This window comes from Oncorhynchus masou, chromosome 15 (genome assembly GCF_036934945.1).
Source record: "Oncorhynchus masou masou isolate Uvic2021 chromosome 15, UVic_Omas_1.1, whole genome shotgun sequence".
NCBI classification, from domain to species: Eukaryota; Metazoa; Chordata; class Actinopteri; order Salmoniformes; family Salmonidae; genus Oncorhynchus; species Oncorhynchus masou.
Genome location: NC_088226.1, coordinates 23818524 through 23835657, shown reverse-complemented (window position 1 = coordinate 23835657; position 17134 = coordinate 23818524). Strand labels below are relative to the sequence as shown.

At 44.2% G+C, this 17134-nt stretch overlaps 1 protein-coding gene across 1 annotated transcript; it reads left to right on the top strand.

The window, feature by feature from the left end:
• The first annotated feature begins 80 nt into the window (after positions 1–80).
• LOC135555978 (uncharacterized) lies at positions 81–15504 on the top strand. The gene is made up of 12 exons (XM_064988819.1): positions 81–365; positions 8568–8679; positions 8940–9033; positions 9220–9274; positions 10463–10603; positions 10830–10990; positions 13067–13165; positions 13324–13469; positions 13621–13792; positions 13928–14040; positions 14157–14241; positions 14324–15504. The coding sequence occupies exons 1-12, from the start codon at positions 248–250 to the stop codon at positions 14378–14380; spliced, it is 1353 nt and encodes a 450-aa protein (XP_064844891.1). The 5' UTR covers positions 81–247; the 3' UTR covers positions 14381–15504.
• The last annotated feature ends 1630 nt before the right edge of the window (positions 15505–17134 follow it).

Sequence of the window (17134 nt, the reverse complement as noted above, 5' to 3'; positions counted from 1 at the left end):
CAAACGACATGATACCAAAGAAAAAGGAGAACCAGGAACTACACTACCCGAAAGGCTTTGCGTATTCTAGTTGACGACGTGGCTCCTACGTTCCTTTACAACCGACCGGGGTGATTTAAACTTAGAATGAGTAAGAAGAGGGGCATTTTTAGATCAATCTGAAATTTAATGAGTAGCTAGTTAATACTTTTATAGTTTAAAGCAACATTTGTTATTTTCATTGATACGTTTGGATTAACGTTTTGCAATGTCTGGGAAAATCAAGAGCCGAATCGCGGCAAATGCCGACTCGTTGTCTGGAAGTGTGTCTTGCGATGAACGCATTTTACGAGACTGTCATCAATTGTACATCGATGCCGACAGTGGTGAGTTAGCTAGCTAATGTCTCATCAAATGAAGATTTAATGGAGATATCAACCTATTTCATCAGACATTTGCTGTCGGAATGTCATTCAGCCTGTATGTTTAGCTAGCTATATTTGGTATGACTCATTGATTCTGACTAACGCGTTAGCTAGTAGCTAGCTAGCATTACGTTGAAAGGGAAGAGGGATTCATAGTTGTACAACTGAATGCCTTCAACTGAAACGTGTCACCCATTTAACCCAACCCATCTGAATCAGAAAGGTGCGGGGGCTGGCTTAATCGACATCCACGTCTTCGGCGCCCGGGGAACAGTGGGCTAACTGCCTTGCTCAGGGGCGGAACGACAGATTTGTACCTTGTCAGCTCTATAGTGTTGAAATGTTTGTTATAAAATGCATTTTACGAAGACAAATCAGACGTTGGGACTATAAGGGTCCATCTTCACAAAGCATAGTTCTGAGCAGGGCTGGCTCCAGGCATAAGCAACATAACCGGTGGTTTAGGGCAGGGTTTCCCCAAATCCAAACACTGGTTTAGCCCTGGCCCCCAAATATGTTATTGTGTATATTGTTTTTAATCTGGGTTCAACCATAAAGTTCTATCTGGCACAGAATGTTAAAAGTATATGTGTTTAATGGATTAATTAAATCACATCAAATATATTAATTTATGTTCATCACACATTTTGTTAAAGTGATAGTTCTCTAAAATGACAAATACACTATATCCTATGGATAAGAGACAATTTATGCTTGATAAGAAAGCGGTGTGGATGGTGTGACGTAATTGCATAGTCTCCAGAGGCCAAATTGAGCTCCGTACCACATCACTGTGCAGCTCTCAAATTGGTTTACTATGTGGAGTGCTCTGCATTGACATGAACCAAAACGTGCGCTCATAGTGGCCGGGGACTTTAATGCAGGGAAACTTAAATCTGTTTTACCTCATTTCTACCAGCATGTTAAATGTGCAACCAGAGGGAGAAAAAAAACTCTAGACCACCTTTACTCCACACACAGAGAAACGTACAAAGTTCTCCCTCCATTTGGCAAATCTGACCATAACTCTATCCTCCTGCTTACAAACAAAAACAGGAAGTAACAGTGACTCTCTCAATAAGGAAGTGGTCAGATGACGAAGATGCTGAGCTACAAGACTGCATTTCAAGCACAGACTGGAATATGTTCTGGGATTCTTCAGTTCGCATTGAGGAGTACACCACATCATTCACTGATTTCATCAATAAGTGCATCAACGATGTCGTCCCCACAGTGGCCGTACGTACATACCCCAACAAGAAGCCATGGATTACAGGCAACATCCGCATTGAGCTAAAGGGTAGAGCTGCTGTTTCAAGGAGCGGGACTCTAACCCGGGAGTTTGTAAGAAATCACGCTTACCCCCCGTCGAACCATCAAACAAGCAAAGCATCAATACAGGACTAAGATTGAATCGTACTATACCGGCCCCCCTCCTGTACTCCCTGTTCACCCATGACCGCGTTGCCAAGCATGACTCCAACACAATAATTAAGTTTGCTGATGACACAACAGTGGTCACCGACAACGATGAGACAGCCTATAGGGAGGAGGTCAGAGACCTGGCCGTGTGGTGCCAGGATAACCTCTCCTTCAACTTGATCAAGACAAAGGAGATGATTGTGGACTACAGGAAAAGGAGGATCGAGCACGCCCCCATTCTCATCGATGGGGCTTTAGTGGAGCAGGTTGAGCTACAAGTTCCTTGGCGTCCACATCACCAACAAACTATCATGGTCCAAACACACCAAGACAGTTGTGAAGAGGGCACAACAATGCCTATTTTCCCTCGAGAGACTGAAAAGATTTGGCATGGGTCCTCAGATTCCTGAACAGCTAATCAAATGGCTACCCGGACTATTTCCCACCCAAAGTTTTACTCTGCTGCTACTCTGTTTATTATCCATGCATACAAGGGATGCAACGGTACAGTATGTTGTCAAATGGTTTGAGACGCCCCCTACGGTTCAATACGCACGTGAACCGTGGAATTACGATATGCCTGTCATTTTCCTATAATTTCCAAAACATGCTTATTGTGCTGCAGACTCCACGCACGCTGTACATTCAGATCCACAGAACCAGACGTGCAGCTTGTGAACAGGCCCAGCAGGCAACTGCTTGGGGCACCAGGCCGTTAGGGGTCTCGTGAGGGCTGAAAAACTTAACTCCACAGCAATGTCTCAATGTGGCAACCGCAGTGAGCGCAACCCCTTCCCCCCCTTAAACAACCAATGGACGATTTGCAATGACATGGGAAACTAAAAACAAATATTCTCTCAGCTACAACATGACAATGTTGAGCGCTCTTGAAACAAAGAGAAGCAAATTTGAAGAAGCACTGCCGTCTTTCAAATCCGCTCTGTGGGAACATTTTGGATTCAGCTTTCAATATGATGACGAGGGTAAGAAGACCGTAAACAAACAAAATACAGTCTGCAAGCATTGCTTTGACACTGTCAGCTACTCGAGTGGAAACACTTCTAACATGATGTGTCATTTACGTCGCCCTCACCCGGCTGTATCCCTTGCAGGTGGAGCTGGAGCAAGGAGAGTCCACTCGTTAGCGAAAACACAACAGTCTCGCTGGTGCCTTCCAATAACAATTTGTGACAAATTCAGAAAAACATAAAGAAGTAACGAAAGCAGTGGGAGTATTCATAGCCAAAGATTTGCAGCCCTATACGGTGGTTAGTGACTTGGGATTTTGTCACCTGATGAAAAAAGTTGAACCACGTTACAATGTCCCCTCCCGCACACATTTCAGCAGCTAAGTAATTCCCAAACTCTATGAAACATCACAGAGAGAAACTGAAAATAAATTGATACAGACACCCTATCTAGCTCTCTCCACTGATAGTTGGACCTCCAGAACAACTCAAAGCTACCTCACTGTGAAGGTTCTGGATTGGGAAATGAAGAGCTACATTTTGCAAACTCGTCCCCTGTATGAGAGTCATACAAGTGCACTTTTCTTAAATATAAAGATATTAGTGTGTTTTATATATATATGTGTGTGTGTGTGTGTGTGTGTGTATATATATATATGTGTGTGTGTGTGTATTTATATATATATATGTGTGTGTGTATGTGTGTGTGTGTGTATATATATATATATATGTGTGTGTGTGTGTGTGTGTGTATATGTATATATATACGTATGTATATATGTGTATGTATGTGTATGTATATGTGTATGTATATATATGTGTATGTGTATGTATATGTATGTGTATATGTATGTGTATATGTATGTGTATATGTATGTGTATATATATGTGTATATATATGTGTGTATATATATGTATGTGTATATATATATGTGTATATATATGTATGTGTATATATATGTATGTGTATATATATGTATGTGTATATATATGTATGTGTATATATATATGTGTATATATATGTATGTGTATATATATATGTGTATATATATGTATGTGTGTGTGTGTGTGTATATATGTATGTGTGTGTGTGTGTATGTATGTGTGTATATATATATATGTATGTGTGTGTGTGTGTATGTGTGTGTGTATATATATGTGTGTATATATATATATGTATGTGTGTGTGTATGTATGTATGTATGTATGTATGTATGTATGTATATATATATATGTGTGTGTATGTATGTGTGTGTGTATATATACACACCCGATGTCACAGGAAGGCCAAAAAGATCATCAAGGACAACAACCACCTGAGCCACTGCCTGTTGAACAGGCAGTGGCTCAGGTGGTTGTTGTCCTTGATGATCTTTTTGGCCTTCCTGTGACATCGGGTGGTGTAGGTGTCCTGGAGGGCAGGTAGTTTGCCCCCGGTTATGCGTCCACCCTCTGGAGAGCCCTGCCTTTACGGGCGGTGCAGTTGCCATACCAGGCGACGATACAGTCCGACAGGATGCTCTCAATTGTGCATCTGTAAAAGATTGTGAACGTTTTAGGTGCTAAGCCAAATTTCTTCAGTCTCCAGAGGTTGAAGAGGCACTGTTGCGCCTTCACCACACAGTCTGTGTGAGTGGACCATTTTAGTTTGTCAGTGATGTGTATGCCAAGGAACTTAAAGCTTTCCACCTTCTCCACTGTGGTCCTGTCTGTGGACAGGGGGGTGCTCCCTCTGCTGTTTCCTGAAGTCCACAATCATCTCCTTTGTTTTGTTGACATTGAGTGAGTGGTTATTTTCCTGGCACAACACTCCCAGATCCCTCATCTCCTCCCTGTAGGCCGTCTCGTCATTGTTGGTAATCAAACCTACTACTGTTGTGTTGTCTGCAAACTTGATGATTGAGTTGGAGGCGTGCGTGGCGACGCAGTCATGGGTGAACAGGGAGTACAAGAGGGGGCTGAGTACGCAACATGGTGGGGCCCCAGTGTTGAGAATCAGCCAAGTGGAGGTGTTGTTTCCTACCTTAACCACCTGGGGCTGCCCCTGTGCAACTGGGGTTCAGACCCAGGGCTTCAATCTTAATGATGAGCTTGGAGGGTACTATGGTGTTGTCAATGAACAGCATTCTTACATAGGTATTCCTCTTGTCCAGGTGGGAAAAGAGAAGTGTGATGGCGATTGCATCGTCTGTGGATCTATTGGGGCAGTAAGCAAATTGGAGTGGGTCTAGGGTGACTGGTAAGGTTGAGGTGATATGATCCTTGACTCGTCTCTCAAAGCACCTCATGATGACAGAACTGAGTGTAGTCAGCCTTAATTCTGGCACAGAATACAGAATAGCTGACATGATGCAATGTTCCAGAATTTGTTTTTTAAAGTGGCAAAATAAAATAATATTTTTTTCCCCCTCTGACCTCCATTGTTTGTCACCCTAATTCTGGCCATCCTACAGAGAGAACTCCAGTAACGTTTGTAGTGGGCAGTAATATTTGAATATGCAGTATATTATAAACTCAGCAAAAAAAGAAACGTCCCTTTTTCAGGACCCTGTCTTTCAAAGGTAATTCGTAAAAAAAACAAATCACTTCACAGATCTTCATTGTAAAAGGTTTAAATACTGTTTCCCATGCTTGTTCAATGAACCATAAACAATTAATGAACATGCACCTGTGGAACGGTTGTTAAGACACTAACAGCTTACAGATGGTAGGCAATTAAGGTCACAGTTATGAAAACTTAGGACACTAAAGAGGCCTTTCTACTGACTACTGAAAAACACCAAAAGAAAGATGCACAGAGTCCCTGCTCATCTGTGTGAATGTGCCTTAGGCATGCTGCAAGGAGGCATGAGGACAGCAGATGTGGCCAGGGCAATAAATTGCAATCTCTGTACTGTGAGACGCCTAAGGCAGCACTACAGGGAGACAGGATGGACAGCTGGTCATCCTCACAGTGGCAGACCACGTGTAACAACACCTGCACAGAATCGGTACATCTGAACATCACACCTTTGGGACAGGTACAGGATGGCAACAAAAACTGCTTGAGTTACACCAGGAACTCACAATCCCTCCATCAGTGCTGTCCGCAATAGGCTGAGAGAGGTTGGACTGAGGGCTTATAGGCCTGTTGTAAGGCAGGTCCTCACCAGACATCACTGGCAACAACGTCGCCTATGGGCACAAACACGCTGTCGCTGGACAAGACAGGACTGGCAAAAAGTGCTCTTCACTGACGAGTCACGGTTTTGTCTCACCAGGGGTGATGGTCGGATTTGATGATCAGATCCGTCGAAGGAATGAGCGTTACACTGAGGCCTGTACTCTGGAGCTGGATCGAGGTGGAAGGTCCGTCATGGTCTTGGGTGGTGTGTCACAGCAGCATCGGACTGAGCTTGTTGTCATTGCAGGCAATCTCAACGCTGAGCATTACAGGGTAGACATCCTCCTCCCTCATGTGGTACCCTTCCTGCAGGCTCATCCTGATATGACCCTCCAGCATGACAATGTCACCACGCACAGAATGAACACTATGGCTGATTTCCTGCAAGACAGGAATGTCAGTGTTCTGCCATGGCCAGCGAAGATCCCCGGATCTCAATCCCATTGAGCAGGTCTGGGACCTGTTGGATCGGAGGGTGAGGGCTTGGGCCACTCCCCCCAGAAATGTCCGGGAACTTGCAGGGTAACATTCTCACAGCAAGAATGGGCAAATCTGGTGCAGTCCATGAGGAGGAGTGCAGTACTTAAGCACTTAGGTACGCACTGCAGTACTTAATGCAGCTGGTGGCCAGACCAGATACTGACTGTTACTTTTTATTTTGCCCCCCCCCCTCTCCCTTTTTGTTCAGGGGCACATTATTCCATTTCTGTTTAGTTATATGTCTGTGGAACTTGTTCAGTTTATGTCTGTTGTTTAATCATGTTATGTTCATACAAATATTTACACATGTTAAGTTTTCTTGAAATAAACGCAGTTGACAGTGAGGACGTTTTTTTTTTTTTTTTTGCTGAGTTTATATACCTCACGTGCGACAAGTAATAAGACTAAGCAATTATCCCATTAAATTATCTTTATCTGGCTCCATAGTATACATAGCAATATGCATGGAGACTTGAGTAACAGTAATGGGCAATGAAGAATAGAATTCTAAATACAAGTGTATTTAATTACTTTGTAAAATGAATGGATTCACATACACAGCCTAAAGCTTAAATTACAAGGAATTAACAAGAATTACAAGGCATTATTTTAATCATGGGCATTAATATGGAGTTTGTCCCCACCTTTTGCCGCTATAACAGCCTACACTCTTCTGGGAAGGCTTTCCACTAGATGATTGAACAATGTTGCAGGGGCTTGCTTCCATTCAGCCACGAGCATTAGTGAGGTCGGGCAGTGATGTTGGGCGATTAGGCCTGGCTTGCTGTTGACCTTCCTATTCAAGATGAATATTTCCCTTCACTGGAACTAAGGGGCCAAGCCTGAACCATAAATCAGCCCCAGACCATTCCTCCACCAAACTTTACAGTTGGTACTATGCATTCAGGCAGGTATTATTGTCCTGGCATCCGCCAAACCCAGATTTGTTTGTCGGACTGCCAGATGGTGAACCGTTATTCATCACTCCAGAGAACGCTTTTCCACTGCTCCAATGACTGTGAGCTTTACACCACTCCAGCCGACTCTTGGCACTGCGTATGGGGATCTTAGGCTTGTGTACGACTGCTCGGCCATGGAAACCCATTTCATGACGCTCCCGACTAACAATTATTGGGCTGAAGTTGCTTCCAGAGGCAGTTTAGAATTCTGTAGTGAGTGTTGCAACCGAGGACAGAAGATTTTTACTCGCTATGCACTTCAGCACTCTGCGGCCCGTCCTGTCGCTTCTGTAACCTACCACTTTGCGGCTGAGCCGTTGTTGCTCCTAGATGTTTCCACTTCACAATAACAGCACTTACAGTTGACCGGGGCAGTTCTAGCAGGGCAGAAATTTGATTAACTGACTTGTTGGATAGGATGCCATGTTGAAAGTCACTGAGCTCTTCAGTAAGGTCATTCTACTGCCAAGAGGTGTCCACATACTTTTGTGTATATGGTGTTACCTTTGCTTCTCAGAGGTATGAAAATGGGGGTTGGCAAGACCAACACAGACAATACTGAATTCCTAAGACAACACAGAGGACATTCTTGTTCACAGTTGATAAGAGGAGTCACTTTGGGGGCTGCCCTACACTTTTGAACGGACTATGATCGAGAAATTAGGTTTGGAACATTTGATTTTAGATGATTAAACACAGAATTAACAAATGATTTTACCCATTGGTCATTTTTTTTGTGGGGGGGGGGCACCTTTAGTTGATTATAGATGAATGGTATTTATCTACCCATTGATTCATGAAGAATATAACGTATAAATGCCTGAGCTTAGTTCAACAGTCAAACCCCATCAGAACCCTTGCATCCATAGCGTAGTCTATGGATTTGAAGTGGTTGTATTTTACTGAAACTGTCGCGGGAGGACACTGTTAATATTTCAGTTAAGGATTGCCGCTCTAACGTAACTACCAGTAGGAGTTGTTAGTGGTAGCTAGATTAGCTGGCTGGCTATAGCTTAGTGGCTAATACTAGTAAACTAACAGTTGATCAATCGGCATTATTCGAAACTCGTCACATCAACGAGCAAGTTTTTAAAGCTAGTATTTATATCACAGCTAGCTAGCCCATTGTAGATAAGTGTCCTGATCACATCCCTCCATGTCTCCATTCTAGGGCTGGTAGCAGTGGCCCAGTCCGTTGGCGTGACTCTGCTGGCACCCAGGAAAAAGATCACGGTCATGTTGATGGGCAACCACTCTGCCGGCAAGAGCTCCTTCATCAACTGGTAATGTTCAATCAGATCGAGGTTACCATTGACTGCCACAGGAAGAGTGGAGAGAAGGATGCACTTTGAAAAGTGTTCCATAAGAAACTGGGACTTTTCCCTACACTGATGCTACTGTTCCCTATGCTTCCCTTTGCTTCAAAATCATTGTAATTCTGTCCCGTGGTCCATTTGTTTGTGTGTGTGGACATACACCTCGTGTAAAGTGAATACCAGAGAGAGTGCTTGTTAAAATGTCTGCTGTAAACTTTCTGTCTCAGGTACGTGGAGGAGCACATCCAGCGTACAGGAGTGGCCATTGAGACGCAAGGCTTCAGCTTTGTCACAAGTGGCCGCAAGAGAGAGTCTCTCACAGTGAGTACAGCTGGTAGAGTTCTGAGTGAATTTCCTCAACTTCAGTTTGCTCTTCAATTCATGCACTTTCGTTGAGGTACTTTGAGAGGTTTTACCTTTTCACTGAGTAAGTGCTCACACAGTGTATGGTGGATGTGTATTTCTCGCAGAATGTAAACTTTGGTTTGGTTTCTTGGTGTATTTTAGGGAAATGCCACGCTGCACCTTTACCCACACTTCAAACCTCTACACGAGCTCAAAGGTGAGATTTCAGAGTTGATTCAACCTCATTCGTCAGCGTCAAAGTAGGACTCCGGAAACACCCCCCCCCCCCTGTAATACAGTGGCAAGAAAAAGTATGTGAGCCCTTTGGAATTATCTGGATTTCTGCATTAATTGGTAATAAAATTTGATTTGATCTTCATCTAAGTCACAACAACAGACAAACAGTCTGCTGAAACTAATAACACACAAATTGTATTTTTCTTGTCTATATTGAATACAGCATTGCCTGATGTGAACCGTGCCTCGAACAAAAGAGATCTCAGAAGACGGAAGATTAAGAATTGTTGACTTGCATAAAGCTGGAAAGGGTTACAAAAGTATCTCTAAAAGCCTTGATGTTCATCAGTCCACAGTAAGACAAATTGTCTATAAATGGAGAAAGTTCAGCACTGTTGCTACTCTCCCTAGGAGTGGCTGTCCTGCAAAGATAACTGCAAGAGCACAGCACAGAATACTCAATGAGGTTAAGAAGAAGAATCCAAGAGTGTTAGCTAAAGACCTACAGAAATCTCTGGAAGATGCTATCATCTCTGTTGACAAGTCTACAATATGTAAAACGCTAAACAGCGGTAGTGGCCCAATCAGAGTCCTGACCTCAACCCGATTGAGACGCTGTGGCATGACCGCGTGAGCGGTTCACACCAGACATCCCAAGAATATTGCTGAACTGAAACAGTTTTGTAAAGAGGAATGGTCCAGAATTCCTCCTGACCGTTGTGCAGGTCTGAAACGCAATTACAGAAAACGTTTGGTTGAGGTTATTGCTGCCAAAGGAGGGTCAAACAGTTATTAAATCCAAAGGTTCACATACTTTTCCCACCCTGCACTGTGAATGTTTACACGGTGTATTCAATAAAGACCAGAAAACGTGTTATTAGTTTAAGCAAACTGTCTTTGTCTATTGTTGTGACTTAGAAGATCTGATCAAAATTTATGCATAAGTCCAGGTAATTCCATAGGGTTCACATACTTTTTCTGGCAACTGTATATGATGTGATAGTCATGCTGTCATCACCATTGTATTTCTGACAACCCATTCTAAAACATTAGTCAGCACTGAGTGAAATGTTTGAAAATACCATTCAAGTAAAGGTCTCTCCCCCTCCCACACACTCACTCTTTCATCACTTTTAATTTTTCTTTCTCTTTCTTTCTCTGCCTGTAGGTGTGTCTGAGTACCTGGGTACTGAGATCTGCACTTCGAGGCAAAAGCGCTTCAGCCTGGTGACGTTTGTGGACTCTCCTGGCCTGGTGGACGGGGACATGAAGTACCCCTTCGATGTGGACCAGGCCATCATGTGGCTGGGTAGGTCACCACAATATGGCGCTGTGTGTGTGGTGTAGGGTGTGTAATTCTGTGAAGGTACTGTTGACTTTACAGCATGTTTTCTTATTCATCTCTGTGTTTCATCATGACACACACACACACACACCATCTGTGTGTAAAGATGGCTACAGTATTTCATGTTTCTGCATTTCTCTATCTGGCTAATTGAACAGAACATAACAGGGTCGTCTCTGTCCCGTCCCAGGTGAGCTGTGTGACCTCATCCTGGTGTTCTTTGACCCCATGGGCCAGGCGCTGTGCAAACGCACCCTCAACATCGTAGAGAAGCTCAACGAGAAGCACGGTGACCGTCTGCGCTTCTACCTCAGCAAGGCCGACGAGGCCGGGGGAGAGTCGGACAGACAGGTACACACACACACACACACACACACACTCTAGTGGGAAATTTTAAGATTAATACAATTCATGTTCAGTTAAGTGCTTAACGCAATGCATTATGCTTTTCCTTTTCTGTAATGCACATGATTCTGTTCGTGCAAGGTTTTTTGGTCACTAGACTTGGAGGCCAGACGTGAAAGGTTATGGACAGTTACCCATCTGCTGATAGTATTGGCGCCAGTTTAAAGGTGCCAGTTCCGAGGACACACTGGTTTTCTCTGCTTCCTTGCTGGAGGTTTCGTACAAAACCAGAGATTTAAAAAAAAAAAAAAACTTTATCAATGACTGCTTTTGTGTCTATTACACCTGGAAATTCCCCATTACACACACTTTATACATATCCACAATATCAACAAGGTTGACAGTTGGCTGGGACGGAGTTGGACAGTTTTTTTATTTTATAATCCAATCAAGTAAATGTCAGTTGGCTTTTCATAGCCGATCATTCAGAGTATCTCTACCGCGCCTACTGTTTCTAGAGCGTTGAACAGGTAGTACGTCCGGTGAGCAGGTCAGGGTTCCATAGCCACAGATAGAACAGTTGAAACTGGAGCAGCAGTACGGCCAGGTGGACTGGTGACAGCAAGGAGTCATCAGGCCAGGTAGTCCTGAGGCATGGTCCTAGGGCTCAGGTCCTCCGAGAGAGAATTAGAGAGAGCATACTTAAATTCACACAGGACACTGGATAAGACAGGAGAAATACTCCAGATATAACAGACTGACCCTAGCCCCCCGACACACAAACTACTGCAGCATAAATACAGGAGGGGTCAGGAGACACTGTGGTCCCGTCCGACTATACCCCCGGACAGGGCCAAACAGGCAGGATATAACCCCACCCACTTTGCCAAAGCACAGCCCCCACACCACTAGAGGGATATCTTCAACCACCAACTTACCATCCTGAGACGAGGCTGGGTATAGCCCACGAAGATCTCCGCCACAGCACAACCCAAGGGGGGGCGCCAACCCGCTTAGGAAGATCACGTCAGTGACTCAACCCACTCAAGTGACGCACCCCTCCTAGGGACGGCATGGAAGAGCACCAGTAAGCCAGTGACTCAGCCCCTGTAATAGGGTTAGAGGCAGAGAATCCCAGTGGAGAGAGGGGAATCGGCCAGGCAGAGACAGCAAGGGCGGTTCGTTGCTCCAGAGCCTTTCCGTTCACCTTCACACTCCTGGGCCAGACTACACTCAGTCATATGACCCACTGAAGAGATGAGTCTTCAGTAAAGGCTTAAAGGTCTGACACCATTTACCACCTTCACAAGTGCAGTCTCAGTGCTATGATGGGGTCTAAACCCAGACTGAATTGTTTCGTATACATTGTTTGTCTTCAGGAAGGCAGTGAGTTGCTGCGCAACAGCTTTTTCAATTTTGTTTGAGACGAATGGGAGATTCGATTCGATATAGGCCTATAGTTTAAAAAAATATTTTCTGGGTCATTTGACTTTTTCAAGAGAGGCTCTATTACTGCCACTTTTAGTGAGTTTGGTACACATCCGGTGGACAGAGAGCCGTTTATAGTGTTCAACATAGGAGGGCCAAGCACAGGAAGCAGCTCTTTCAGTAGTTTAGTTGGAATAGGGTCCAGTATGCAGCTTGAAGGTTGAGGCCATGATTATTTTCATCAATGTGTCAAGAGATATAGTACTAAAACACTTGAGTGTCTACCCTGATCCTAGGTCCTGGCAGTTGTGCAATCAAATGTTATTAGTCACATGTACTTTCTTACGAGCCCCTAACCAACAATGCAGTTTAAAAAAAATACAGATAAGAATAAGAAATACAAGTAACAAGTAGTTAAAGTGCAGCAGTAAAATAACAATAGCGAAATTATATACAGGGGGGTAATGGTACAGAGTCAATGTGTTGGGGCACCGGTTAGTTGAGGTCATTTGTACATGTAGGTAGAGTTATTCAAGTGACTGCATAGATAACAACATCGTAGTGTATAAGAGGGGGGGGGGGGGTGCTGCTTGAAATTTCTGATTTAGTTTATGACATCAACTAATCTCCCTGTCATGTGAATGGCTATTTCAGAGGGTGATGATGCAGATAGTCCAGGAGCTGTGCAAGAGGCCGGGACTCAACAAGTGTGGCTTTGACATGCCTACCATCTATGTCCCCAACCCCAACAAGGTAGCTACCGCACCCACCTTTTTGTACACGGCACCTGAAAGTCACTGGATGTGCCAACCTGGGCAATCTTAGGACTATCCTAGCTAAACAAATCAAATGTATGTATACTATGTACGTATGTTTTGAACTTCACTTCCACCTGCTTGTCCCAACCCCAGCCCAGTCGATGTGTGAACCAGATTGAGGAGGCATGTCGCACCATCGAGAAGACCATCAACCAGACGGTCCAGAACACACTCAACTCACTAGAGAAGGACTGTGAGCTCATCACTAAGGCCATTGCAGATACACTCAGCCACGACAGGTAACACACACCTGCGTACTTAGTGTGTTTTACACCTACACTCATTCTCAACTTGCTGAAAAAACAGTGACTGAGGATATTGTCGATGACACATCACTGATCTTCTCTCCTTTCCAACACAACTCTCTCTCTCTCTCTTTCTGTCTCTCAGGCAGACCAGTGTAGATAACCGGCGGGCGCGCTGTAAGGGCTGTGTGTTGGCTCTTCTGGGCTTCAGTGTGCCCTTCATGCTGATGGCAGCCCTGGTGCTGGGCAGCCTCTCCAGAGAGCTGCTAGAGATGTACCTGGGGCATGATGGCATCGAGGCCCTCTCTCTCTACCTGGTCAGTGTATTTGTAAGAGAGAGACAGAGTGAAGGGGTGTGGGGAGGGATGTTAATCTGACCATGGTCGTGTGTGTGAGACGGAGTGGGGGAAGTTTTTGTGTTTGTTTGACTCTTTGCCCTTTGTCCCCAACAGGTTCCTGTAGTGAGAGTGCTTGACTCTATGTCTGTGGAGTACCAGCTCTACAGTTGTGGCGGACTCATCTTCCTCTCCTTCCTACTCCTCATCCTTGCCCGCTTCTCCTTCAGGTAAGAGCTGAGCACACTCTCAAACTGCGGGATCTTCTTCAACTTCAAGTGTCACCAGTTATCAATGAATTATGCCTGAAGCATCTCTCTCTCTCTCTCTCTCTCTCTCTCTGCAGATCTCGGCCCACTCTCTCTGGCCGACAGAAGAGGCAGCTACAGGAAAAGCTGGATTATGTGCAGGAGGTGGTAAAGACCAAGAAGGTAGTGTGTGTGTGCGTGCACGTGCGTGCGTGTGTGTGTGTGCGTGCTTGTCCACTAACAGTGTATCTCCCCCTTCCTGTAGAAGAAGCTCTATGAGGAATACCTTCGCCAGAGTGTGGGTGATCAAGATATGGACTGATAGAAAAAGCAAGGGATGGAAGGAAAGAATGGAGGAAACCACAGAAGTACCACTTAACATTTCCACTGTAGAGGACCAAATGTGATGTAGGGTTTAAACTGTTCATTCTTTACCTTCCTGGCCATGTCTTTATGGTGCATTTATGACAAGTTGGAAACTCGGGGGCTGTTCAATGTTGGTCATCAAAGGCCAAAACACTTCTGGTGTTAATCCTGTCCTTCTAATCAGGGACTGATTCAGACCTGGAACATCAGGTGAGTGAAATTAACCACCAGGTAGAAAACTGGCAAACTTGGGCCTCCTCTTTCTACGACGAATTTCCAAGTTGAAAATGTTGGAGTTTCCGACTTGTCTTGAACGCACCAGTTACTTTACTCTCGTGCACACGCAGGGTGACATGGGAAATGTATCCTTGTCCAAGTGTTGTCAGTCCAATGTCTGTTCATTCATGTTATTGTAAACCATAGATCACCTTTAATGTCTGATACAGTAAGCTCTTAGAAACCAACTCCTAACTGTGGTACTCATTCATTTACCGGTGTTTCACTCCCATGTTACCTGATTGTTGTTTTTCAAATCCTCATGCAAACTGGCATCATGGGACCGGTATTTTTGTATGAGAGAATTCTGTGCACTAACTACATTATGAATTGAACAAAGCATTTATATATATTTGTTTCAATGTTTTTTTGGTAGCCACAGCTGTGCCTGTTTGCTCAGACAAACACCTATGATGCAATACAAACCAATAACATTACATGGGACCTGTGTTTTTGTACAAGGTGAACTCAGCAATCCGTGTCTCTGTAAGCAAATCGGCATCAAATGACTTGCAGGGCTGTTTTACTTGCTGTTCCTTTCGTTCACATGTAACTGTTCAAAGCTGCAATTGTGCACTTCCACACATTTTCTGACCTTGATTATGTCAGTCTTACAGTTAGTAACAGTTATGTAATGGGAGACTCATGAATAAGCACAACGGCTGCTTTGTACTGATGTGTGACCAAGCAGTTAACAACCATGATATGACACTGAGAGCCTGTTTTTTTATTATATATAACTTTTTTTTTTTTACTTTTCCTACATTGTTACTGTTTCATTCAAAATTATATAATTAAAACGCACAGTTTGGTTTGTACAATGTTTTCAGTTCAGCAGGTGTCATGAATTTTTAGAATATCGCCCCATGTTTGGCATCATCCATGCCAACCTCTATTTCCATACGGGCAGTGAGAAAATTGATGTCACATTTGTTAACCTATTGTGTGGCGTGTAGTGTCCCCCCCCAAATAGGATTTGAGCAAGCAGCGTCACATTTTCAAACCACTTCGTGGTTAAAAATAGTTTAGGCATTTAATCAACTGGCCTACACACAAAGGAGCAAGCTAAGCAAAGGACAGTGGCCAGGAAGAATTCCCTAGAATGAGGAAACCTGGAGGGGAACCAGGCTCCGAGGGGTGCCTAGTTCTCTTCTGTCTGTACCGGGTAGTCCAGGCATACTGCATTTCTGAAGCTCCTCGGAAGAGTTTGGTGAGGGACTGGAACATCCTGACCATGAGAGGGTGTTTGGGTCACTCCTGAGCAGGGGGTGGGTCCTCCTGGATTGTGGAAGTGGTGGAACCTCACACTCAGCAGCTGTGATAAGAGAACATTGTGGGCATCAGGAATGAACATACATGGGATGCATCTGTCTTAACTTCTGCTTAAACAAACTGGTAATGTTTATGACATTTCATGTAGCCTACATTTTGTCATGATGGGAAACCAGGGGCGGACTGGGACCAGATATAGCCCTGGCAATTTCAAGGGATGAAGGCCTCTAGGTCTGCCAATGGCAGGCCTAATAAGACCGTAAATGTAATTCTAATCCCAGGTAAACTCAGTTCTGTCATGTGTCAATTTCAGAAACCATTCACTCAGTTGAGTTCGCATTGAGTCATACACTATGTGGCCAAAAGTATGTGGACCCCTGATCATCGATCATCTCATTCCAGTTCTCACAGTTGTGCTGACGTTGCTTCTAGAGGCTGTTTGGAACTTGGTAGTGAGTGTCTGTCCTCGGTTGCAACAATCTTTACACGCTACGTGCTTCAGCACTGCGGCCCTGTTCTGTGAGCTTGTGTGGCCTACCGCTTCAAGTGGAAGTTTCCACTTCACAATAACAGCACTTACAGTTGACTGGGGTAGCTCTAGCAGGGCAGAAATTTCTCCACGCCACCTTTTTCTCTACATTATGACACTACGAGAATACTCAGAATAGTTATTTGGAAGACACAGAAGACGGAACAAATCATAGTTTGATAGAGGACTCTCGACCAGGGCACTCTACCCCTGTAGGTTTTCAATCCAACCTCAAGTTGTAACTAACCTGATTCAGTTTATCAACCAGCTAATTATTAGAATCGGGTACGCTAGATTAGGGTTGGAGTGAAAACCTACAGGATGGTAGCGCTCTAGGAACAAGGTAGGAGAGCCCTGCTCTAGATGGATAAAACCTATTTTGGCATGGACATTGCCATTGAGCGCTTCCACCATTTGAAAGTAGTCAATTGGGCGGGAGCCAGGACTTTCTATGGGTTAAGGAACGATCACATGATAGTCCCGCACTTCCCTATGGGAAAAATATAATTCTGATCATAAACTATTCTTAAAACCCAATAGGGGACATAGATCATTTTGACCATAGTCCAGCAGCTACGTGAAGATTTATTGGACTTTGTAATAGAGCCACCAAATATCATACAGCTCAGGGCA

Excerpts from the sequence above, each read along its gene's own strand:
- LOC135555978 (XM_064988819.1), top strand. The coding sequence starts at position 248 with ATGTCTGGGAAAATCAAGAGCCGAATCGCGGCAAATGCCGACTCGTTG. Across the intron at positions 10,604-10,829 it reads CCAGGCCATCATGTGGCTGG|GTGAGCTGTGTGACCTCATC; the intron begins GTAGGTCACCAC and ends GTCCCGTCCCAG. Across the intron at positions 14,242-14,323 it reads AGGTGGTAAAGACCAAGAAG|AAGAAGCTCTATGAGGAATA; the intron begins GTAGTGTGTGTG and ends CCCTTCCTGTAG.